At 38.6% G+C, this 26155-nt stretch overlaps 2 protein-coding genes across 7 annotated transcripts in view; both read left to right on the top strand.

Annotated features, from left to right (window-relative positions):
- ZFP69B (ZFP69 zinc finger protein B) overlaps positions 1-13776 on the top strand; it is a 20378-nt gene extending 6602 nt beyond the window's left edge. For 3 of the 5 annotated variants that reach the window (XM_081055461.1, XM_081055459.1, XM_081055460.1), the window contains exon 6: positions 2387-7005. In XM_081055461.1, the coding sequence (XP_080911587.1) occupies positions 2387-3555 (1169 nt within the window). In that variant the 3' untranslated portion in view covers positions 3556-7005. Of the gene's footprint in view, positions 1-2386; positions 7012-10742; positions 10806-12653; positions 12783-13626 lie in introns of those variants that run through there. The other 2 variants (XM_081055462.1, XM_081055458.1) reach the window with 2 other exon arrangements.
- ZFP69 (ZFP69 zinc finger protein) lies at positions 13648-26155 on the top strand. 2 transcript variants are annotated; one of them, XM_081055457.1, is made up of 6 exons: positions 13648-13788; positions 14131-14418; positions 15992-16077; positions 20206-20332; positions 20666-20761; positions 24814-26155. In XM_081055457.1, the coding sequence occupies exons 2-6, from the start codon at positions 14292-14294 to the stop codon at positions 25947-25949; spliced, it is 1572 nt and encodes a 523-aa protein (XP_080911583.1). In that variant the 5' UTR covers positions 13648-13788; positions 14131-14291; the 3' UTR covers positions 25950-26155. The 2 variants fall into 2 exon arrangements, with proteins under 2 accessions (XP_080911583.1, XP_080911582.1); XM_081055456.1 differs by having other exon boundaries at positions 13685-14418; positions 20663-20761; positions 24814-26149.

Below are 26155 nucleotides of genomic sequence, written 5' to 3'. Positions count from 1 at the left end.
TTAGGAGCACAGAGCTCCTATAGCCTGAGTCCCCAGGTCGGCCCTCAACATCCTTTTTAATACAGATGTATCATTTACACCTTTGTTAGGATAGGCTAAACTACTGTAGTAAATAGACTGTAAAATTTGGCTCAAACAGAGTAGGAATTTCTTGCTTATATACTGGTCTGGGGGAACTGTTTAGTTCAATGGACAGTTCTTTTCCACCTGGCAACTCTGGGACCAGGATTTCTTCCAGATGGTGGCTCCATAATCCTCTCAGGGCCTTCTCATCATCTGAATTTAGCCAGCGGTCATATAAGTGCAAAGAGGAACTCACTTTATGGGCCAACCCGGGGTGGTTCACATCACTTCCACTCTCATTCACTTAACAGGGGAGACCTTTGTCACTTCACTCAATCAAATTCAAGGAAGCATGGGGCCTATGGTGTAGTTGGGTATTCAAAAATGGGGAGAACAGATTTCAGTGAATAGCAAGCAGCCTCTGCCACAATCCCTGAGACGCCTCTCTTTTACATTGCAATTCTGTTTCCTCATAAACTCCCTCCAATGCATTTGGTGGTTTCAACTATCCCTTTGACACCTGTATTTGCCTTATTTTTATCTTGGTCTTATACATCCACATGGACTCTATCCCCACACATCCCTCATATTTAAGACATCTCTATATAGATGCACTGTTGTCATTTTCAACCCAGTGCATCCAAAAACAGAAGCTATCTTCTCTCCCAAACAAGTTTCTCATCCTGCATGACTCCTGTTCTTTCAGTCTCTGAGACTAGAAATCATGGTATCAACAAGAATGTATCATGCTTTCGACTCTCAGTTTCCCCCTCATTCCCAATGGTTTCTTCTTTGATATAACCTGTTAGATCTGTTCCTACTCTTCATGTGTGTTGATGAAGTGCTAAGCCACGTTCCCATCATCTTATGCCTATTCCTGTGATTTTCTAGTTGCATTTGTTAAGTCTTATTTTCTTTCTCTGAATCATTTTGAGTGTTACTGCCAGATTTGGCCACTTGAAATATACATTTATCTTGTTCTTTTCCTACAAAGAAAGTTAAGTGACTCCCTATTCCCTGTAGTGAGTAATCTAAACATCTCTACTTGCTTTTTAAATCCATCCCAAAGTCTATCCAGCTACTACTGAACACTTTGTATGTGCTATAACTAAAGTGAAGTTAGACATCCTGGAGAATAAGATTTCACTGTAAATAGGAAATATTCATATTTTAGGGCAGGGTCCAGAAGGGAAGGATAGAAATACAGAGTAAAAATCAGGGAAACCCCTCATCCAAAAATGTGTGCCATATGTACTATGGATAGAATACACATTCTCTATCCTTTAAGATTTTACAATGTAGTTAATATTTTGGCACAAATTGAGACCATTTTTCACCTCTTACATAGGCAAAAATTACAAAGATTGATAAAAACCTCGAGTTTGCAGGGAAAGGCACTCACATTCACTAAGAGCACACATACCCACGACCCAATAATTCCTCTTTAGTAAATCCTATGAAATACTGACAGGAGTGTACACAAATGTATGTGTAATGAGAAGGTAAAAAATTGGATACTAAAATAGTAAATATTTTTCAGTAGGGAAAATTATGATATGTCCATACAGTGGAATGCTGTGCAGTTGTTACAAAGAATAAGATCAATCTAAATGTACAGAAATGGTGGAAGGGGGCCTAAAAGATATAGCTGAGTTAAAAAATAATAAAACAGATGCAAAAATACACACACACACACACACACACACACACCATGATCCCGTTTTTGAGCAAATGTATATTTATGACCATAGATACATAAATGCAAACATTCACATGAACATATTGTTGGGAAGTCTCTGAACAGATGTTGTTGCAAAATCCTAAGAGACTCGAGGGAATGGGGATGAGATTGAGAGAGTCTACCCCTTTTTAGTGAACACATTCCTATATTATTTGTTTTATTTTAAAGTGTAAAAAGTATGAGATAAATACTTAAAAAAATTTTTAATAAAGAAAATAAAATTTTGTCACAGAAATATGGGCTTGAGATGATATAGTATTAGAAGCCTGTCTCCCTTAACCTTATCTCTTGATATTTGCCCTTATAGCAATGCTCTCTTCTTACTCCATTTCCTCTTGCAGTTCACATGGATGGACCCTCCCAATTTCTTAAAGTCACCTCACATACTTATAATTGCTTCCTTTGACCACTCTTCACTTCCTTTCATATTAGTTTTCTAGATGGCAATATCACATTTGAAGACAGTCCAAGCTTCCTGTACTTTAATATATGTTGTTGTTTTTCCCTCCCATTCTCACTATGTCCATTTATTTTTTAAAATGCAGTGAATATGGGTTATTTATATTTTTGGATTTCTTTCAGACTTGGAGAGTAAAACAGAATGCAGAGAGTCAACCTTAAAGAGTGATATTTTGTGGAAAGAATTACACCATGGCCTGATGATGGAAAGGTCCACAAGAAAAAGGACCTTGTATTCCACATTTGGAAGAGTCTCCAGATGTGATAAGTTTGAAAGCCACCAGGAAAACCAAGGAATGAGTGAGGGGCAAATTCCCTTGATCCACAAGAAAATGCTCACTCAGGGGAGAGGCCAAGAATCTAACAGATTTGAGAAAAGTATTAATGTGAGCGCAAAAGTTATTCCAGGCCCAGTAGGTCCTCCAAGAAAAAGAGACCATAAATATGACAAACGTAGAAGGAGAAGTAGATACAATTTAGATTTGATTAATCATTCAAGGAGTTATACAAGAATGAAAACCTTTGAATGTAGTATTTGTGAAAAAATCTTCAAACAGCTCATTCACCTTACAGAACACATGAGAATTCATACTGGAGAGAAACCTTTCAGATGTAAAGAATGTGGAAAAGCCTTTAGCCAAAGTTCATCCCTTATTCCACATCAGAGAATCCATACTGGTGAGAAACCCTATGAATGTAAGGAATGTGGGAAAACCTTCAGACACCCTTCATCTCTTACTCAGCATGTGAGAATTCATACTGGGGAGAAGCCCTATGAATGTGGTGTGTGTGAGAAAGCATTCAGCCAGAGCATTGGGCTGATCCAGCATGTGAGAACTCATGTTAGAGAGAAACCTTTTACATGCAAAGACTGTGGAAAAGCATTCTTTCAGATTAGACACCTCAGGCAACATGAGATTATTCATACTGGTGTGAAACCCTATATTTGTAATGTATGCAGTAAAACCTTCAGCCACAGCACATACCTAACTCAACACCAGAGAACTCATACTGGAGAAAGACCATATAAATGTAAGGAATGTGGGAAAGCCTTTAGCCAGAGAATACATCTTTCTATTCATCAGAGAGTACACACTGGAGTGAAACCTTATGAGTGCAACCATTGTGGGAAAGCCTTTAGGCATGATTCATCCTTTGCTAAACATCAGAGAATTCATACTGGAGAAAAACCTTATGATTGTAATGAATGTGGAAAAGCCTTCAGCTGTAGTTCATCACTTCTTAGACATTGCAAAACACATTTAAGAAATACCTTCAGCAACAATATGTGAAATATGTTCAACATCAAAAAATCCTCATATTGGAACAAAAGCCTCTAAATTAGTAGTTTTCTGACTTATGGATTTTAAGAACCAATAATATTTTTTATTGGTTTAACCAAATGTTACAAATATTATTTTGCCATATTTTAAAAAAAAACACCTATTATCAGCATTGTTTCAGAAAAGCAAGGGCATTTAAAATACAGGAGGGATATAATCATAAAGAATAGCCCTTTACATTGAATTAAGTCAGCTTTATGAAAATCTCCTAAATTTGTCTTTATTTTTCTCATTTTACTGTGGGCCAGTGAAAACATCATGGCAGGTCAGTGATCTGTGGACTGGCTTTTGAGAATCACTGTTTTAAATATGCCTTTAATGTATCAAAACAACTTTTACTATAGCGCTTTGTATGGCTAAAAGAGGTATAAATAAAAATATTGGTTGGCTCATTTCTGGAAGAAATAATGTTAAAAGAAGCTTTCTAGAACTGATAGATAACCTACTATCCATGAGGTACTTGTATATATTTTATGGTTTCTTATAGAGAAGAATTGGCAAACCTTTTCCATAAAAGGCCAGATAGTAAATATGTTAGGTGTTGTGGGTCATGAGGCATCTGTCAGAAATACTCAACTCTACCACACGTAAACCAGGGTATCTCAACCTTGCCATTGCTGATATTTTGGGCTGGATACTTTGTTATGGGCAGCTGTCCTATGCACTGTTTAGCAATATCTCTGGTCACAAGATGCCCATAGTAGATGCCAGCTATTCCCCCACCCATAGTGACAACCAAAAATGTTTCCAGACGTTACTAGATGTTCCCTAGGGGTCGAGATTGTGCCTACTTGAGAACTGACATAAATTAATGGATGTAGGTGTGTTCCAATAAATTTTATTTAAGAAACAGGTGTTGGATTGCCTTTAGTCCAAGAGCTGTAGTTTGCCATTTCTGCTATAGCATAATGACTAATGGCAAGAAACTCATTTAATGTCAAATTAGTATGTTTGTGTATATCTGTGCCATAAGTCTTATCCCCTTATCAATTTCTTTGATATTTTGTTGCAAGAATTTAAAAAACTACATTTGTAATGCTGTTGTGGAAGCCTATGAATTATTTTTGGAGATATTTATGAAGACTTTAATGTATAACGATACTTATTTTGTCCATTCATAAGTACTTTGGGATGTATCTCTGAAAGATAAGCACTCTTAAAACATAACCACATGCCACTATTACACATAAAAAGATTAGGCCATAATTCCTTAATATATATTGATGACTTTTTTAAGATGGATATATTGAGATTGATGGTTACTATTTTAATTTTTTTAACTTTCCCTTTGATAAGGATACAGTATTAGATTGAAAGTGTGCTTTTGGTTGATTGAGAGGAACTGGGAGATAGCCCTCAGAACAACGTATCTAGGGGCCCATTAAAGACAGCAAAGGAGGTGACTGCAGGGGCTATTTTGAGGCAGGGCAGTGTGAGAGAAGAAGTGGAGCAATTGACTCATAGTACTTCACTACGCTTAGTAGATACCACATCCTTCCAAAAATAATTGGAGGTAGGTCAAGTTCAACTTCTTATTCTTAAATGGCAGAACAATTCAATTGCCTGAGATTTATAAGTGTGAACTATCAAAAGTAAAAGTATAAATCCAGAATAGATACTATCTCTTGATTTTTTTTTCTTTTACTACATTTACTTTTTTTATTGAACTGGCCTCTAGTTCTGAAGGCCTTGTATAACTTTGATGGGCCAAAGGACAGAGGGGATACACACTGTTCCTTACGTATGTTCACCATGTTTCTGTGCTCTTACATTTCCTAAGAGTTTGGGTTTCTCTGATGGCTTCTTTCAGTGAAAGGCATGACTGTCACTTTTCTCCAGGGTCCCTTAGTGACCTCATCGTCCTACAGCACAAAATGCCGTCTCTATTTAACTTCCAAGCTCATGTCTCCAGCCCAGACTTCCCTCATGAACTCCAGCCTTGTTCCTGACATCAGGCCTGTTCCTTTAGCTATCCTGCACCCTTCTCATCATTGCTCAAATGTTGCCTTTTCATTGAAGCCTGTCCTGACCATGGTACTTCATATTGCAACCTGTTCCTTACTCCCCGACTCCAACATTTCCCAAACCCCTTAACTTGCTCTACTTTTTATTTTTCCATCATATATTACCTAAAATACTAGATATTTTTACATATTTGTTGTGCTTATTGTTTACTATTGTCTTTCCATAGTAGTATGTAAGCTCCATGAGGGCAAGGCTCTGTTATTCTCACTGATGTATCACAAGTACCTACAACTGCCTGGCACACAGTAGGGACTCAACTATTTGTTCAATTGTTTTTATTTGAACTGAATTGAATTGTGTATACCGTATACTTTCCTACCTAGATTTTATAGGTAAGAGCCTTTTCTTTCCATTTATTTATTTGTTTATTTATTTATTGCTTTGCAAATGAATAGAATTTATAGACTTCTAAGAACTGTGAATTATAACCAACATAATATGGAAGGGTATTTTTAAGTTAATTTGTCAGAAATGCAGTTAAATATGGCTGATTAATGACATGAGCTATCTTTGTTATGTAAGTATGAGTTAATAAAAAACAGGATGGATGAAAGAATACAGCAGCAGGGAAGAATACAGTAGCAGACAGGAGATGTCAACACATTTTTGGTAATAAGAGTGGTTGCTGATTTAGCAGGGCCTACAGCAAAGTATACAGGCAATAGGAGGTCCCTGGGAAGGCTGAGGCCTTGGAGACACTGGACATCATAGAAGATGACAGGCTGAAAATTGGGATTGGTTGGAATTCTATAGATTCCCAAGGTCCCCTCACCAGCCCCCTACAGCAGGCTGCTACACACACATTCCTCCCTCTGCATGTGGTCAGGCAAATTAAAGTTTTTATTGTAAGACAGAAAAGTATATCAGACTGAGCAAAGACTGCTACAGTCTGGGCTGCACGCCTAAAGGAGATGCAACCCCAAAGGAGGGGGTGAGGAGGGTTTTATAGTGGCTGTGTTGACAGGGTAGTATTGTTTGGCTCTGTCTGCAGGTGCAGGCCAACAGACACTTTGTTGTTTCCTTGCAGACATGGCTCTGTCTGTAAGTCAAGGTCCCTGAGACCTAACATTCAGAAACCTAACAATACCCAGTCTTATTTCACTATAATATAAGACCGAGTCTTTAATATAATATATAATATAATACCGGGTCTTATATTAATTTTTGCTCCAAAAGATGCGTTAGAGCTGATGGTCCGGCTAGGTCTTATTTTCGGGGAAACATGGTATATGGGAATCAGAAAAGCCTTAGACTTCCCACAATAATAATCAAACAACATCTTCAAAATTTTGAGGAAAAAAAATGACCTTCAGCCTAAAAATCTTTGCCCAACCAATTACCAAAGAAGGGTGAGGGTAAAATAAACACGTTTAGAAATACCAAGTGTCTTCCTTTCTCTCCCCACCCAGCTTTTAGTCATGCCTTTGCAAACACCCTCAACTCCATATGTGTATGTTTTTAACACCCTACCTTAGTTCATTCTAGTTGCTATAACAAATATAGGCTCGGTGGCTTATAAACAGTAGAAATATACTGCTTGCAGTTTTGGAGCTGGAAATTCAAGATCAGGACATCAGCGTGGTTGGGTTCTGGTGAAGGTCTTCTTCTGGGTTCCAGACTGCCATTTTCTGGATAGGGCCTCACATGTGGAAGGGGCTAGGGAGTCCTCTGGGGTCTCTTTTTGAAGAGCATTAATCCATTCATGAAGGTTCTACCCTTATGACCTAAGCACCTCCCAAAGGCCCCACCTCCTAACTACCATCACATTGGGCATTAGGATTTCAGCATATGAATTTTGAGGGGACACAATCTTTCAGACCATAACACACCCAAATTTGTATTTCCAACTCCAAACTCTGTCTGCACATCAGATTCTTAATTCCAAGTACATGCTTGACTCTTGGATGTGTATGAGGCATCTGAAATTTAACAAGTCCATTTCTGAAGTGCTCTACCTCCAGTATTTCTTACCTCCGTAAATAGAACATCTAATTGCTCAGTCAGAATCATCCTTGACTCCTCTTTAACTCTACATTCAATCCATCAAAAAATTCTGTGGATTCCTTGCTGGTCCATGCACATGCCCACAAACGCTCCCCCTTCCGGGCCTTTGGCTTGCTGAATGCTCTTTCTCTAGATATCATCACGGTTCACTTCCTGACTTCCGTCAGGTTTTGATTCAAATAGCATCTCATCAGAGGGACATTCCTTGATTACCCTCTATAAAACAGCTCCTCCTTTCTTATAGCTATTCTCTTTTGGATTGATTATATTTTAGTATTTTTTCACCCTCTTTATTAATTTGAAGTTACTCCTGTTCTTTTAGTGGTTGCCCTGAAAGTTTTAGCATGCGTTAAATTATAATCATCCAGAAAAGTGCATACATATAAATATCTTGATGAATCTTCAAAATTAAATATATCGATATAACCAGCTCATAGATTAAGAAACAGAAATTATAGCATTCCAGAAGCATCCCTCTGCCCTCTTCAAGTCATTATCCTCCAAAGGGTAGTATCTAACACCATACTTGAATTTGTGTACTTTATATAAATGGAATCACATGATGTGTATTCTTTTGTGTCTTTGCTCAACACTGTGTGAGATTCATTGTGTGTAATTGTAGTATGTTTATTTTCATTGCTGTGCATACTCCATTTTGTGATAGTGAAATATTTATTTACCCATTCCACTGTTGATAGGCATTTGAGTAGTAGTGTCCAGTTTGGGGCTAATATAAAGAGTGTGCTATGAACATTCTAGTATGTATCTTTTGATGAATGTGTGTATGCATTTCTGTTAGGTATATATCAGGGATGGGATTGCTGGGTCATAACCTTCGGCTTTACTGCCAAATACTTTTCAAAAAAAGTTGTACCAATTTATACTTTCACTAGGAGTATCTGAAATGTCTGGTCCTTAATTTTTATCAGGTTAATTTTTCAGAGTTTTTTTATGTTTATCATTTTTTACTCCATGTAATAAATCTATGCCTATTCCCAAGTTGTAAAAATATTCTCCTACTAGCATCTAAAGTTTTATTGTTTTACCTGTCACATTTAGCTCTGCAAACCATCCGGACTGGTTTTTGTGTTATAAAGTAGGAGTCAGTATGAATATGCAATTGACCCAGTACCAATTTATTAGAAAGAACTTCTTTTCCCCCACCCTTGTCATAAATCAGGTGATGGTTGATGTGTTTGTCTGAATCGGAACTCATCAACCTGTTCCATTTTTTAGTTTACCTATTCTTGCAGCAATACCTACCTCATTGTCTTAATTACTGTAACTTTATAATAGGTTTTCATATTCAATAATATAAGTATCCCAGCTAACAATGTACATTTTTTACTTATTTATTGTTATAAATTTAATGTTAATGAATACCTCTACTCTCTTCAAAGATAGTCCTTAGAGTACTTTAACTTAGTTTAACTTAGTTAACACTTAGTTAAAGTGTTATATTTTAAATTAGAATACTTTAACTCCATTCGCTCCCCGTCCTGACCTATATGCTATTATTCTTGGGTATTTTAATTATATTTTTTAAAACCTCACAAATTATTAAGATTTTTTTCAGTGTATATCATTAATGCTCATTTAGATTTAGTCACGTTCTGCTTTCTTTGTTTTTCTTTTCTTTTTACATCTTTGTCCTTTCATCTGGAATCATTTTATTTCTGCGTGAAGTTCAACTTTGAGAATTGCCTTCAATATAGTCAGCTGGTGGCAAAGTTTGTTTTCGTTTGTCTGAAAATGTCTTTATTTCACCTTTATTCTTAAAGGATTGTTTTTCTCTGCATTGACTAACTCTGATTTGTCAATTATTTTCTCACAAAACATTGAAGATTTCCTTGCACTGTCTTCTGGCTTTCTTTGCTGAGTTTGCTCTCATAATGCCACTTATTTTAGTTATCAAGTTTTGCCTCTGTATTAGTTAGCAATTGCTGCATAACAACTCTAAAACTTAATGGCCTCAAAGAAGTTTTTTAATCTCACATTTTTCAGGGGTCAATAATTCAGAAGCTGCTTAGATGGGAGGTTCTGGCTCAGGATGCATTAAATATGCAAAGATGTTGGCTGAGGTTGGAGTCACTGAAGGCTTGACTGGGGCTAGAGGATACACTTCCAAGATGGCTCACTCATATGGCTGGAAACTCGATGCTGGTTATTCATCTGGCTTTCCTCAGAGTAAGCAATCAAGGAATGTGCAAGGTAGAAGTAGCAATGTCTTTTATGACTTACTTTGTAAAATCACACACTATCACTTCTACTACATTCTATTCTTTAGAAGTAAGTCTGCCTCACATTCAAGAAGAGAGGAATTAGTCACCTGTTGGAGGGAGGTGTGAACATACTTTAAAACCACCACAGCCACTTTTAAGATTTTCTCTTTGTCTTCGGTTTTTTGCAGTTTTATTATAATGTGTCTAGATGTGGATTTCTTTTCATTTATCTTGTTAGGGAGTTATTGAGTTCTTATATCTGTGATTTGGTTGCTTTCATAGGTACTGAAAAACATTCAGCCATTATCTCTTCAAATACTGTCTCTGCCCTAGCTTCTTAAACTTATGCTAGATCTTTCACTGTATTATCTATGTCTTTTATCCTCTCTTCTATATATCCTAGCCTTTTGTTTCTTAATGCTTCATTCTAGATAATCTCTTCTGAGCTACATTCCATTTCATTTATTCTCTATTCAGCTATGTCTAATCTGCTGTTAGATGCATTCACTGAATTCTTAATTTGTTATTGTATTTCTCAGTCATAGAATTTCTATTTAGTTTTTTTCTTTATACCTGTTCTATCACTTTTTATTATTTCCAGGTACCTATCATACCTGTCTGAGTTATCTTTTATTTCTTTGAACAAAGAAAATATAAATTATTTTATAGTTTGCATCTGACAATTTCACAAGAAGTTGTTTTTGCATGTCTATTTCTGTTGTTTGTGTTTCTGCTGAAATACCAAAAAGAGTCTAGTTTCCTTGTGTACTTGTTTATCTTTAATTCTGTACATAACATTTCTATGAAAACTGATGTGTAGGAACGATTTAAGGCCTACAATTATAATGCTTTTCTCCAGAGAGGATTTGTATTTGCTTTTGCCAGGCTGGTGGCGTCCCAGTCAGAGACTACCTGACTACCTGACCACAAGATCAAGACTTGAGACAGGTAATTTGACCTCAGCCTGTAAATTCCTCTTCAGCTATTCCACTTCCAATTCTTCCGCATCGAGAGGGTGTAGCCTTTTGGGATCCCAGTTATTGTACGGAGGGTCTTATTTTTAACTCCTCACATATTGTGGGTTTCTTTTTCTTCTTTGAAGTGCAAAAGGAAGGTCATTTTCCAGCTAGGTAAATGCCTCAGGCCAAAAGCATCTGTCAGTGTTCCCAGTTAGATTATGTCCCTGGATCCTGGCTTTCTAGTTTACAGTCTGGTAATTCTATCTTGCCATTTCTTCGACACCTTGTTATGGGCTGAATTCTGTACTCCCCAAATTCATACATTGAAAACCTAATCCCCAAGTACCTCAGAACGTGACCGTATTTAATGACCTATTTCAGTGATTAAACTTAATCACTTTAAAAAGACAATTGAGTTAAAATGAGGCATTTAGGTGTGCTCTAAACCAATCTGACGGGTGTCCTTATAAGAAGAGGAAATTTGGACACACAGAGATTCACCAGGGGCATGAAAATACTGGGAGGGAAGACCAGGTGAGGACCCAGGGAGAAGGCAGCCATTTGCAATCCAAGGAGAAAGGTCTCAGTAGAAATCAACCCTGCTGAGGCTTGGATCCTGGACTTTTAGCCTCCATTACTGTGAGAAAATACATTGATATAATTTAAGCCACCCAGCCAGTCGTATTTTATGGCAGCCATAGCTAAGTAACGCACATCTTTAAGAACATATATATCCACACACACACATACACATATATATATACATACATACATACATACATACATATACAATCTATCAGGCTTTTACTTTTTCATCTTATTCTTGTTTTTTGAGTTGGGTCGATATGAATATGCTACCCTACTCTTACTAGAAAGAGGAACACCAGTTATCCTCTATCCCCCACTCTACACACTGCTTCCCTTTTCCTCCTGGGTAGCCCTTATCACCTGGGATGTTATCTATTTATTTTCCTATTTATCTACTTAATCTCACTGGAATTAAGATCTAAGAAAGCAGATTGCGTTTTGATAAATGCTGTATCCTCAGAGCCTGTAACAATGAGTAGATGGTAGGCGCTATGAGGACGGTTGTTCAGTGAATGACTGACAGAGAAGGGGCTTCCCCACAGGAAATGCTGGCCAGCCACATGGCCTCTACCCACCACCGACAGGAAAAGCGGGGCTGTAGGCCTGGCTGGGTGGCCGCTGCCCCTGGGTCTGGGCAGCCCTCGCGGGCGCGCTCCGCTTCATCCAGGTTCCGGGTTTTCGGGCGCTCCGCGCATCCCTAGAGCGGGCGGGCTCCGTGGCGGCCCTCGTGGGAGGAGCCGGCAGCGGCGCGGGCGGAGCCCGCTGGAAGACGCGCGGGCGCTGGGCCGGGTGGCGGAGCGGCCGCGTGGGTGGGCCGCACCCGGGAGCCCACTGGGGCCAGCGCGAGGGCGTCGCGCGGCGCCGGCCACCGCGGGGGCGCGTCGGGAGGCAGAGGCTCCAGGAGACGCAGGGCTGCGCCCCGAGAATCGGCACTGTGCTGCACTTGGCCGCTGCCGCCGCCCCGGCGGGGAAGCCGCAGGCGGCGAGGTGTATCCTCGCCCGGCTCTGCGGGAAGCGGGTTCAGGGCACCCCTCCCACTACGGGCCTCAAAGCCCCGCTCCTGGGGTGCAGCTGGGAAAGGCGACCTTGGATGGGCGGTGGGTTGATGTGAAGCAGCAACACCCGCCCTAGGCCGCCTCTCGTTGGGAATTTGGTGAAGACCCACTTCCAGTCCGGAGGCCGACGCGAACGCTGGGCGTTTTTCTGAAGAATGATCGTGTCGAATGGGGATGTGGTCTGCCTCTAACAGGCTGGGCAAGAACCAAATCTGTTACCACCCAGTCCTCCTCTAAAGAGACACCCTCTGGAGCTGAAAGCCTCAAGAGCGAGTGCTCTCATGTCGCCACCTCTGGTCCTACCAGCGTCCAAGGCCGATCTGGTGAGTAGGGGGCTACACCGCCTGTGTCTGCTGTCTCTAAGTCCGAGGGAGGCACGTCTGGGGGCGGTGGGGACGGGCATCTTCGAAGGGGAGCTTCTCTGTCAAACCGGTTCATAAGTTACTCCACTTTGGTAACAAGACATTTACTTTTTATCTATTCAGAGGCAGCATATTTCTCACATGCTCCAATTCTTAGGATGCAGCTCCTTTCCATCAGTCACAGATGGAAAAAAAAAAAAAAAAAGAGACACCAGTCAACAACATATCCTTCCCCACAAACTTCAAAAAGTTGGGTGAGCCTCCTTTCCACAGAGCTAGGACTATTCCTGGGGGCCCAGATACACTGGACCTCGTTGCTGTGGAGCGACCTATCTGCTCAGATGCTGGGGGTTGAATGAGATAGCTGATGCATTTGAGTTTTTTCCAAATTTGCCTGTTACAGTTAGGCAGTCATCCTCATGATACTCGAAGTACTATATTTCCTCCATTTGAAGACATACTCCTCTCCCCCAATTTTAACATTTTTAAAACCAGGATGCATCTTAACAGAGAGGGTAAAAGGACTTGCCCGTTGCTGGGCAAACGCGTGGGTGGTGATGCGTCTGTCACTGCTTGCCCACGTGAAAACTGCAGCTATATGATTATTCCATCAGTTGAGATACTTGATATGAGCTTTAAATTGAGATCGCTAATTGTTAAAAAAAATACCTTAAAAAGACAATGCTATGATGCAGCACTAAAGCAAAAGATTTATAATGTTTATTAACCGTTTACTGTATGCCCGACATTGTCTCAATTAATCAACATTACAACCCTATGACGTACAATTATTCCTGTTTTATAGGTGAAGAAAGAAGCTCAGAAAGTTGAAGTGCCTTAGAGCTTTGACGTGCAAGTGTCAGGATTCTAATGCAGCTTGTCTGATTTCAATGCCTGTCCTCTTCACTTTCAAGTCTTATCCAGGCTGAAGATGCACGCAGCTCGCAAGGAGGGAAGTCAAGGCAGGGTCTGTGTGTGTTTGTATATTGGTGGTGTTTGTGTATCTTTGTCTGTTTGTGTGTATGGAACTGGGAATAGAGCCACATCCAAGAACCTTGATTATATTTATTCCCACATGCATGCCAAACCTTTGTTTTTGGATGTTTTGCAGTTTTAAATATATTTCATGCAAATTCTGGAGCTCTGGCTGTATGAGCCATGCTTTGAGATCCCTCAGCTCCTGCCTTCTGCTCCTCTAGGAAAAGATGGAGGCATGCACTCAAACCTACACAACCGCTGCCTCCCTAGAAGGCAGTACTTAATTTAAGAGAGAAGTCAAGTTTTTTAGTGTTGTTAAACTCATTATCAGCCTCTAGGAGCCCCCTGGTTCTGGCGCCTCAGGGACATGCTACAGCCTTGAAGACAGGAGATTGTGATCAGAGGAGGACCATACAACTGTGAAGTCTCTCAGCGGAAGTTCTGGAAGTTTCCTCATCAGAAGTGGACAAGCCCAGTCGGGTGGATATCGTCATGCTGCAGCGGCTCATGATCACCCTGCCCACTGAGGCCAGCACCTGGGTCAAGTTGCACCATCCGAGGAAGGCCAAGGAGGGGGCGCCTCTATGGGAGGATGTGACTAAGATGTTTGAAGGAGAAGGTGAGAATAGACTGATGGGTGGGGCGATGGAAGGGGACGAAGGAGGTCTCGTTTGTGTGTGAAAAGACAAGTACACGCTTCATTGTTCTGGTCTCTTGGGAAGAAAGTTAGGAGAAAGCAGATCTCTGGGGTTCATGCTGCTGGCTTTCAGGAAAGGGATAGCTGTGAGAGAAAATACTGTGCTCTCAGCAGAGGTTCCTTGCGACCTGTGCTCCATGCTGCTACCATCTCCTGTCCTCAAATACAATACATGACCAGAAGACAGAACACGAGATATTTCCCACCAGCTGCTCCCAAGTGTGGAAATGTGATTCATGGATAGCCAGGTCAAAAGTTTGGGCACCTTTAAGCCCTCCAGTGGTTATCCTTCACAAGTTTCAGTAATTTTAGCCCCAAACCAGTATTTTTCACAAGTATCAGTTCTTTCTTTTCATCTGCTGCTGAGAGGAAGGACTGACATGCTTGATTATTCTCATTTTACCTTGAAATGTATGGGTTGGGTGGGAAATATGTCCAAGATTACACAATATTTAGTGGTCAGGACAGATAGATGGACAGAGGAATTCATATGGTCTCTTAATTCATATCTATAACACTTCAAATTCAGCTCATATTTATTGTATTCTAGATGTGTCAAGCAGGGACTTTGCCAAGCATTTTGACAGATGGTAAAATTAATAATGATCTTTAATGCTAATTATTTTATTTTATTTTATTTATTTATTTATTTATTTATTTATTTATAAAATGTATTTAACTGTATTTTTCCAGGACCCATCAGTCAAAGTCAAGTAGTTGTTTCAATCTAGTTGTGGAGGGCGCAGCTCACAGTGGCCCATACGGGGATCAAACCAGCAACCTTGTTGTTAAGAGCACTGCGCTCTAACCAACTGAGCTATCCAGTTGCCCCCTTTATTGCTAATTATTAATTGATGGAGATAGACACATACCCAAATCAAAATAATAGAAGGTAGCCTAGGAAAATGCTATGATAAAGTTCTTTGGGAAGACAAGAGATAGGAAACATTCTTCCAATTGTGCTTATTTGAGAAAGTTTCACAAAGCAGTTAGCATTGAATTGGGCCTTGAAAGATGCATAAGTTTTTTTATAGAAGATTTGGGGCAAGGATACAAAAGTGGGTACTTTGAAGAGTGGTTCGGAGAATGGAGAATATTGTAGTCTAACTGAGGGTTAAGAATGTGGTAGGTTTATGTGTCCGACAGGTAAAGGATGGTGGTTAGAGGAAACTAATGCTGGGAAAATATTTCACATGGATTGTAAAGTGCCTAGAAGTCCATGGGAAGTGTCTGGTTTTTTCTTTGCTGCTGGAAACCTCTGAACCAAGGAGTGGTCTGGTAGATCTGTGCTTTTGGATCACTATTGACACTTGGGAAATACTAACGCCCAGAGTGGTGCTCGGCACATCCTCAGGAGATTCCAGTCTGCTCTTGAGTCGCCCTGAATGTCCCTGTTGGTGAATATACTGCGGGAGGAGCCACATTCAACAGGTCTGCAGGCAGTTTTTTGATTTGGGGGATTTGGGGAGATGCAAAGGCTCTTTTCCTTCCCCAGCTCTGCTGTCTCAGGATGCTGGTGAGACCCAGGGAGAACGTTTAAAGGATGAAGTGACCTATGGGGCACCGAGAGCAGAATCCCAGGTGAGTTGGAGTTTCCTTTCATTTTCTTGAAATGCTTCTCAGCTTTTAAGGCTATAACTTGCCCCTTTCCGGGGGAGTGAGGGGACTGTTGAGGCTAATGAATTCAACTTAAGGAGCTCAGAGCAAGTTGCTCTTGTACAGAAAACTGAGCCATGGTGGTAGCAATTTACGTGTTCATAATGGCCTCCCTCCATGACTCTTGTTTCTAACCAACCCCTTGATCTATCATTGTGCTAATTTCTGTAAAGAAAGAAAAATGAATGATATCATTCTAGCCCCTAGAAGCAATAAGATACCACCTGGGATCTAAGATAAGCCTGATTTATTTTATTTTTTTGGTATTTCATATTCAAAAACTTTGTGAGAAGAAAGTGTTGATATTCTTAGTGATATACACATATTGCTTGTAAACTTCATGAGTTGACTCTTAGCATAGTTTTGGAAGCAGAGATTAAATTGCAGCCAAAGAAGTGAGTAGAGGAGGAATGGTCTGGCTACATAGTGCACACATTAGGCTGGACAGATGCCACAGGGTGTCAGAAATGGGTGTCCTCACTATCTGGTGGAAGAATAGGTGAAAAAGAAGGACAATTGTTGAAGAAGAGTTAAAGGAAGACTATTAAAGAAGAGATGTTTTTCGAGGACAGAGAGTTTTAAGTGAAAAGAACTTGGGTTCTAAAATTAGATGGTATAGGATTTGAACTTATCTCTTATATTTACTTTGTTGGTGATCTGGGGCAATTTTTTTTTCCCCCAGTTCTTTACAATCCCTGTTTCCTCAGCTAATTCAGATGCTAATACCTTCTAGGATTGAAAGGTATTCCCGAGTTATTTACAGAAATATGGAAGAAGTGATAATAGTCTAGTTATTTAAAGTTACTTTATTTCTGCATTCCACTTTCCTGATATTTATCAAAAACTGATGGGTTTCTTGGCTCTGGGAAAATTATTTTTTAAAAATTGAGGTATAATTTACATATAGGAAAAACCACTTAAAGCATATAGTTCTATTTTGACATATATATATACCATATATTCAAATCAAGATAAAGAACATTTTCACCATCACAGAAATTTCCCTCATGCCCTTTTCCCATAAAAACTCTGCTTCACCCCCAGTAGAGTACATGGGATCTCTATATTATTTCTTATAACTGCATGTAAGTAGATTTACATGTAGTTATCTCAAAATAAAAAGTTTAAACAAGAATGCATATTCCGTAGTTGTTAGGTATAGTGTTATATAAAGGTCAATTAGGTTAAGTTGGTTGATAGGTTGATAAATTTTTGTCTACTTGTGTCAATTACTGAGAGAGAGATGTTAAAATCTCTAATTATTGTGGTCTTCTCTATTTCCCTTTGGTTCTGTCAACTCTGCTTTATTTTGGATTCTGTTATCAGATGCATAAACACATACTATTGTTTTCTTCTTGATGAACTTTTATCATGATGAAATATCTCTTTTTATGCCTAGTAATATTCCTTTTCCTGAAGTCCACTTTGTCTAACTTAATATATCTCCTCCAGTGTTCATTTAGTTATTGTTTGTATGGTATAGCCTTTTCTATTTCTTTACTTTTGACATATCTGTGTCTTTATATTTAAAGTGACCTTCTTAAATATAACTGGGTCTTGCTTTGTTAGTCCATTTGTACTTAGCATAATTATTGATATGGTGGGATTTAAGTGTATATTCTTGTACTTTGTCCCATCTATTCTTTGTTCCTCCTCTCCTGCCATCATTTGGATTGAATAGTTTTTTGTTTGTTTGTTTGTCTTTAATTAAAGTTTATTGGGGTGACAATTGTTAGTGAAATTACATAGATTTCAGGTGTATAATTCTGTATTACATCATCTATAAATCCCATTGTGTGTTCACCACCCAGAGTCAGTTCTGCTTCCATCACCATATATTTGATGAATAGTTTTTTAGTATTCCATTTTATGTCCCTAATGACTTTAGCTATACTTTTTAAATTTGTTTTTAGTGGCTGCTCTAGCCATTACAATATGCACTTTTTAAACTTATCACAGTTGCTTTGAATTAATATTGTACTGTTTCACATATAATATGAAAGCTTTATGTTATATTTCCATTTACTCTTGCCCATTCTTTATGTACTTTATGTACTGTCATCGTACATTTCACTTTACATGTTATGGACCCCACAATACATTGTTCTTATTTTTGCTTTTAACAGTAAATTGTGTCATAGGAAAATTAAGAAATGGAAAAGAGAATGCGTCTTTCATATGTATCCACATATTTACCAATTCTGGCACTCTTAATTTCTTCCTTTAGTTCTTAGTTTCTACCTGGCATCATTTCCTTCCAGCCTACAGAATGTCGTTTAACATTTCTTGTAGCATGGGTGTCCTGATGATAAATTCTCACGGCTTTTGTTGATCTAAAAATGCCTTTACATTGTTTTCCTATTTAAGGATCTTTTACTGGGTACAGAATTCTAGGTTTGCTGTTCTTTTTTTTAAGCACTTTAAAGATGTTCCATGATCTTTTATCTTGTATTGTTTGGGATGAGAAGTCAGCTGTTGTTCTTATCATTTCTCTATATGTTGCGTGTCTTTCTGCCTTTTTTTTTTCAATGCCAACTTTTCTTGTTTTTTGTTCCTCCTTTCTTACTTTCTTTTGGCTACTTTTATGATCTTTCCTTTTAACTTTGCTCTTCAGCAATTTTACTGTGATGTGCATGGGCATGGTTTTTGTAAAATTCATTCTTTGGAGGCTTGCTGAGCTTCTTGGATCTGTGGGTTTATTTGGAAAATTTTCAGCCTTTATCTCTTCAAATATTTTTTTCTGCTCATTCTCTCATCTCCTTCTGAGATTCTAAATGCAGGTATCTTAAACCACTTCATATTATCCCAGATTTTTTTTCTCTTAGTGCTTTAGTTTTAATATCTATTGACCTGTCTTAAGTTTCACTGATCTTGTCTTATCAGGGTCCAGTCTGCCATTAAGTCCATCCAATGAATTTTTCAGACATTGTATTTTTCAGTTGTAGAATTTTTTTAGTTCTTTTTTTAGCATTTCAATCTCTCCCCTAAATTACCCCCTTGTTTTCACCGGTTCTATCCATATTGTAAATTCTTTAACATATTTTCATAATTGTTTTAAACTTTTTGTCTAATAATTTCAATGACTTGGTCACCTATAAGTGTGTTTCTTTTGATTTTTATTTTCTTGATTATATATCAGATTTTCCTCCCTATTCACACATATAACAATTTTTTATTGTAGCTTAGATATTGTGTGTAAAAGAACAATGGAGGATTAACTATATATATGGTTTGTTTTGTTCTGTTTATTTCTAAGAGACTAAGCCCTTTCCTCTGATGGTCAAGGTAAGGGACTGATTACTAGAGCTGTGACTGAGCTCTAGCTGAGATACAGCTTTGATTGAGTTCACTTCTGATAAACCCAGCTACCAATGCCCCACACTGCCACTGCAGAGGGGCTGATTTTTTTTATCTCTTCAGTATTTGAGCTAGGAAGGGGTTAGACTACAGTTCTAGACAGTTTTTTGCATCACACTCCAGCAGGGCTCCAGAATTTAAGCTTAGCAGTAATGCATTGGTCTTTGTGACAATAAGTGCTAACAGCCTCTCTTCTCTCTCCCTCTCCTCCCCAGTCCTCTCCTCTCATCTTCTTCCGCTTTCCCTTTTACTAACCTGCCTCCAGCGATGCTGCTCACTCTGCTGTTCTTCAAACAAGCCAAGGACATTCTCCCCTTAGTTCCTTATACCTGCCTGGAATTCTCTGCCCTTAGATTTCCATATGTCTCTTCCTCATTGGATTCATATCTCTGGTCAAATATCACCCTTTTAGACAAGCTGTCCCCAGCTACCCTACATAGAAGATCATCCCTACCCTTGCTGTGGCTCTCCCTATTCCCCTTATCCTGTTTAATTTTTTTCTAAGGCATGTATGAGCATCTGTCCTTCTATGTATTAAATTATTTATGGTAATCTCTGGAGAATTTCAAAACAGATCTAGAGGAGGCTCCCAGTAAAACTAGTTCAGAATCTCTCAGAACTTAGAATACTGTCAGAACGCCTTGGATCCTGATGGAGGTAGCCTCTGGCTGAAAAGGGACATATTTGCTGTTCTAGGAACAGTTGACCTTCAGGGACGTGTCTGTGGACTTCACCCAGGAGGAGTGGGGGCAGCTGGCCCCTGCTCACCGGAATCTGTACCGGGAGGTGATGCTGGAGAACTATGGGAACCTGGTCGCAGTGGGTAAGGATGGGCTAAACATAGACCTAAACCTGCCCCTTACAGGAGAACCATGATTTCTAAATTATTAAATGTTATGGCTTCCCTGGATCTTGGCCTCGGGTTCTGCATTAGAGATGTCTCATTCCTTTGAAAATCAAGCCAGGGCATATCTGATTCTCCTTCCTTAGGGGAACAACTTTACTTTGTAGAGCTAGAATAGAAAGACATGCTGTGGTGCCTTTTTCCATTTTCAGGGTCTCTAAATACCACAGGACTGGAACTAAATTCTGGGGGTGGTTCTTACACCTCAACATAAACATTCATATCCTTTTTATTTTTTCATTCCATAAGCAGGATATCAACTTTCCAAACCTAGGGTGATTTCCCAGTTGGAGAAAGGAGAAGATCCATGGATAACAGAGAAAGAAGGCCCAGGACATCCCAGTTCAGGTGAGAGCAAGGCAGGTGGTGCCTTTTCATACGTCAGCCTGAGGGCCCAAAGTCTTCCAGGCTGTGCGGAAGGCTGAGACCTGCACTAAACCCAGTTTCACCCCTCCCTCTACCACCCCTTTCCTTCACTTGACATGGCAAAAATCTCCCTAGAGTAGGAGGGAAGACATGTCTTATCTTCATTAAGGTTAAACATAATTCTCCCTCTTTCTTCAGTATTCTAAAGTCTTCCAACAAAAAGCTTCTTTCTCTTTTCCGTCAGATGTACAAGTATGTGGTCTCTCCTCACAGAAAACAGATCTCTTTTCAGGACTCTCACTGCATTCTACAAATCTTAATTTTCTCTCCTGCGTTCTATTTCCACTTTTACCACCTCTCATTTTTTAATTCCACCTTCAATTCTCACTCTTTTTAACTCACGTATCTTAATTTTTTTTAACAACTACTTTATGAAAATTTCTGCAAGAGAAATTATCGTAGGATTCCTTCTCACCAAATTCAGTGATCTTCAACAATCTCCTTAAACTTTGCCACATTATGAAATATTTGTGATGTTCAAAAAGGCATAGAGAAAATTATAGCAAATTTCTCCGTAGTTTCCACCTAGATTAAGAAATAAAACAGAGTTGAAGCCTCATTGTTGCCCTCCTACCTTTTGAAATAACCAACTCTTCTAAGTCTAAATATTACCATTCCCATATGTCTGTCATAATTTTATTATATGTATATATGCCTCAACAATATATAGCATTGTTTTGTATATTTTTATTCTTTAAATAAATGGTATATAAACTTCTACTTGCTTTTCTCATTCAACACTCTTCCTATTCATGTAGTTCTATCCTTTTTTTTTTTTTTTTTTAAAGATTTTATTGGGGAAAGGGAACAGGACTTTATTGGGGAACAGTGTGTACTTCTTTCCAAGTCAAGTTGTCGTCCTTTCAATCTTAGTTGTGGAGGGTGCCATTCAGCTTCAAGTTGTTGTCCTTTCAGTCTTAGTTGTGGAGGGCACAGCTCAGCTCCAGGTCCAGTTGCCATTGCTAGTTGCAGGGGGCACAGCCCACCATCCCTTGAGGGAGTCGAGGAATTGACCTGGCAACCTTGTGGTTGAGAGCCCACTGGCCCATGTGGGAACCGAACCGGCAGACTTCGGAGTTAGGAGCATGGAGCTCTAACCGCCTGAGCCACCGGGCCGGCCCTTCATGTAGTTCTAGTTCTTTCATTTCCATTGAATTAATAAACCACTATTTATCCATTTGCCTATTTATAGACATTTATACTGTTTCTAAATTTGGGGTTACAAAGATGCTGCAGTAAATCTTCATGTATGTTTCTTCTTCTTTCTTCTTGCACTACATATACCAGTGCTTCTCTGAGATATTTGGTAGAAGCAAAAATGGTCATGGAGTGTGTGCTCCTTCATTTTGATAGGTATTACCAAATTGCACTCAGTTGCCCCTATTTGTACTCCCGTCAGCAGGTTTTAAGAGTTTCCAGAACTCAGCATCTTTCTCAACATTTGGCACTATCAGACTTAAAAAATTTTGTAAATGGGTGAGTAGAAGATCTTGTTGTTTCTTTCATTTTCCTGATAACTAATGAGAGGGAGCATATTTTTCATGTTTATTGACCATCCACCCAGGATTCCTCTTCTGTTAATTACTTATTTATATTCTTTGCCAATTGTCCTATTATTATCTTTTTTTATTGATTTATAGAAAAAATACATGTTATCCTATATTTAAAAATTTTTGCTTTTCATGTTTAGGTTTGATTAAGTTCAATTTACCTGGGATTTATTTTACATGTAGTGTGAGGTGAGTAGTGTAGTATTTTTCCCCATGGATAATCAGTTTAGGGATCATTTATAATAGTTTATTATAGTTATTAATAAAGATTTATTCATAGTTAATGGCACTCTGTCACCTGTCAAGTTCCTTTATATGCTTGCATCTGTTTCTGGGCTCTCCCTATTCTGTTCCATTTTTCTGTTTTTCTATCCCTACTCTAATGCCAGGCTGTGTTAATTACTATTAGGTTGGTGCAAAAGTAATTGTGGTTTAAAAGCTTAAAAATAATTGCAAAAACGGCGATTACTTTTGCACCAACCTAATATATTTCATCTGAAACTTAATATCTGGTATAAGTAGTTCTCCTATGTTGTTCTTCAAAATTGTCCTGACTATTCTTAGCCCTTTGCTTTTCCATACAAATTATATAATGAATGCATCAAATATATATAATTCATCAAAATTAAATAATGAGTGCACACACATACACACACACTTACAAATCATCTGGTAATATTTTGACTGGAATGTAATTGAATTTATAGATCAATTTGGGGGGATTGATATTATGATTTTGAGTCCTTCTATCCAGGAACATGGTATATTGCTCTGTTTGTTGATATTTCCTAATTTTTTCAATAAAGTTTCAGGATTTTCCCCATAAAGCTCTTATACATTTTGCATTTCTTTTTTCAGATTCATCTTGAAGACCCTGTATTTTATTGCTTTTGTAGATGATATACTTTTAAAATGATGTTTTCTGTTTGTCGCTGGTATGTGATAACACAGCTGGTTTTGTGCATTGACCTTATAACCGGCTACCTGTTTCACTGTTATTCATTCCAGTAATTTGAACATTCTCTTGGGTTTTTTCTTTTTCAACTTATAATAACGAAAACAATAATAAAACCTTCAGTCGTGTTCTTTCCCTGCCTCTGGATGAAATCTCAAAGACGTCTCGTAGATGGTCCATTCCCTTTAAATAATAGAAACAGTCTGATTTTAGTAAAATGTTTAGTTCACTGCAATAAGAAAAATTCACATCTTCATTCAAAGTTAAATGTTCTCTTCTCCCCTAGCTTGGGCCTCTTGCAGGCATGGACACTGAATGGGGGGACTGGGACATACATGGCTTCTGTCTTTCCCTGTCTTCTTTTCTTACTCCTCCGCTATTTAGGATCAGAGTCAGGGGCCTGCAGAACATAGACTTTATTCTTGCTTCTATTCATTTAGCATTTGGAAGTACTAATGATCATTTTTTGTGGACCAAAAATCCTACAAGAAGTTATACCTTTCAGGAATACAGAACTGTCAGTAGAAATATTAGTCACGGGTACAACTTATCAAGTAAGAAAACCTGTTAGAATTTGAAAGGTTAAAGGATATTTTCATAGAACATAGCAATAATAGCAACATAGTCTGGGTTTCTTACAAGTCTTTTTTGTATAAATAACGCTTCCAGCGACAGATTAATAAGCATAGGAAACAGAACGTGTGTAAATATTAACACAAGTTTCAATAAAAGACAGTTTAATGTTCTTGTGACTATTCTTAGTTCCATCCTTATTTTTTGAATAGTGTCTCAGACTATTGCTGGAGTGGGGAAAGGGACATTTTTATCTTTCTGAGATGATTTTCCAAAGACGTATTATTTTCCAAAATGATGTATTATTAAGAAACAGCTCTGAAATGTCATTATTTAGTATTTTAGAAAGAGCAGGACTAAATTGTTCAAATTTTACTCTCTATATATAAAATAACACTTTGACTCTGTTTACTGTTTCTTTCTTTCTTTTTTTTTTTTAAGATTTTATTGGGGATGGGGAACAGGACCTTATTGGAGAACAGTGTGCTAATCTTAGTTGTGGAGGGCGCAGCTCAGCTCCAGGTCCAGTTGCTGCCGCTAGTTGCAGATGTGCAGCCCACCATCCCTTGAGGGAGTCGAGGAGTTGAACTGGCAACCTTGTGGTTGAGAGCCCACTGGCCCATGTGGGAATCGAACCGGCAGCCTTCGGAGTTAGGAGCATGGAGCTCCAACCGCCTGAGCCACTGGACCAGCCCCCTCTGTTTACTGTTTCTTAAAATTAAATTAAGACTGCAGAACCATATTTAAATATAATCAAAATCTCATATATGTATGTTATCTAAGTATCTAAGTTTATATGTATTGTTATCTAAGTCTCTATTCCATACCCACTACAATAATTGAGTTTTCAAAGCATAAAGAATGTGAATTATTTGTATTTTTTCCATTTTTTTCAGACTTGAAGAGTAAAACAGAAACCAATAAATCAACTGCAAAGAATGTCATTTTACAGGAAGAGTTATATCATGGTATTATGATGGAAAGGTTCATGAGGGATGATGTCATTTATTCCAGATTGAAAAAAGTCACCAAATATGATGATGAGTTAGAAAGGCATCAGGATATCCATGGAAGAGATGTAAGAGAAGCCACATTGACCCACAAGAAGAGAGGCCAAGAAAGTAAAAAAGTTGGGGAAAATATTGTGAGTTCAAATGTTATTATAGAACAGAGGCACCATAAATATGACACACTTAGAAAGAGGAACAAATACAAATTAGATTTGATTAATGACCCAATGACTTACATAAGAACAAAAACCTATGAATGTAATATATGTGAAAAAATCTTCAAACAACCTATTCATCTTACTGAACACATGAGAATTCATACTGGTGAGAAACCTTTCAGATGTAAGGAATGTGGAAGGGCCTTTAGTCAAAGTGCGTCCCTTAATACCCACCAGAGAATCCATACTGGTGAGAAGCCCTTTGAATGTGAAGAATGTGGCAAAGCCTTCAGACATCGCTCATCTCTTAATCAGCATCACAGAACTCACACCGGGGAGAAACCCTATGTATGTGATAAATGTCAGAAAGCTTTCAGCCAGAACATTAGCTTGATCCAACATTTGAGAACTCATTCTGGAGAGAAGCCCTTCACGTGCAATGAATGTGGGAAAACCTTTCGACAGATTAGACACCTTAGTGAACATGTAAGAATTCATACTGGGGAGAAGCCCTATGCATGCAGTGCATGCTGTAAAACCTTCAGTCACAGAGCTTATCTAACGCATCACCAGAGAATTCATACTGGGGAGAGACCATACAAATGTAAGGAATGTGGTAAAGCCTTTAGGCAGAGGATACACCTTAGCAACCATAAAACTGTTCATACAGGAGTGAAAGCATACGAATGCAATCGCTGTGGAAAAGCCTATAGGCATGATTCATCCTTTAAGAAACATCAGAGACATCACACTGGAGAAAAACCTTATGAATGTAATGAGTGTGGAAAAGCCTTCAGCTATAATTCATCGCTAACTCGACACCATGAAATACACAGGAGGAATACCTTCCAAAATAATGTGTAAAAACTGATTAACATGAGAACAAAAGCCAAATCTAAATCAGTGATTCTATACTTTTAAATTTTAGGACTCTTGAGTTATGGATATAATGCTGCCAACTTTTAATTTTGCCCATTGTGTAAGTAAACACTACAATAACTACAATCTACTAATAAAATATCTCCATACAAAGTACTTAAGAATAAAGGATGATCCTTCCAGTTAAATTC

Source organism: Rhinolophus hipposideros (genome assembly GCF_964194185.1).
Source record: "Rhinolophus hipposideros genome assembly, chromosome: 8".
In the NCBI taxonomy this organism is placed as follows: domain Eukaryota; kingdom Metazoa; phylum Chordata; class Mammalia; order Chiroptera; family Rhinolophidae; genus Rhinolophus; species Rhinolophus hipposideros.
This window is presented reverse-complemented; position numbering and strand designations above follow the sequence as displayed.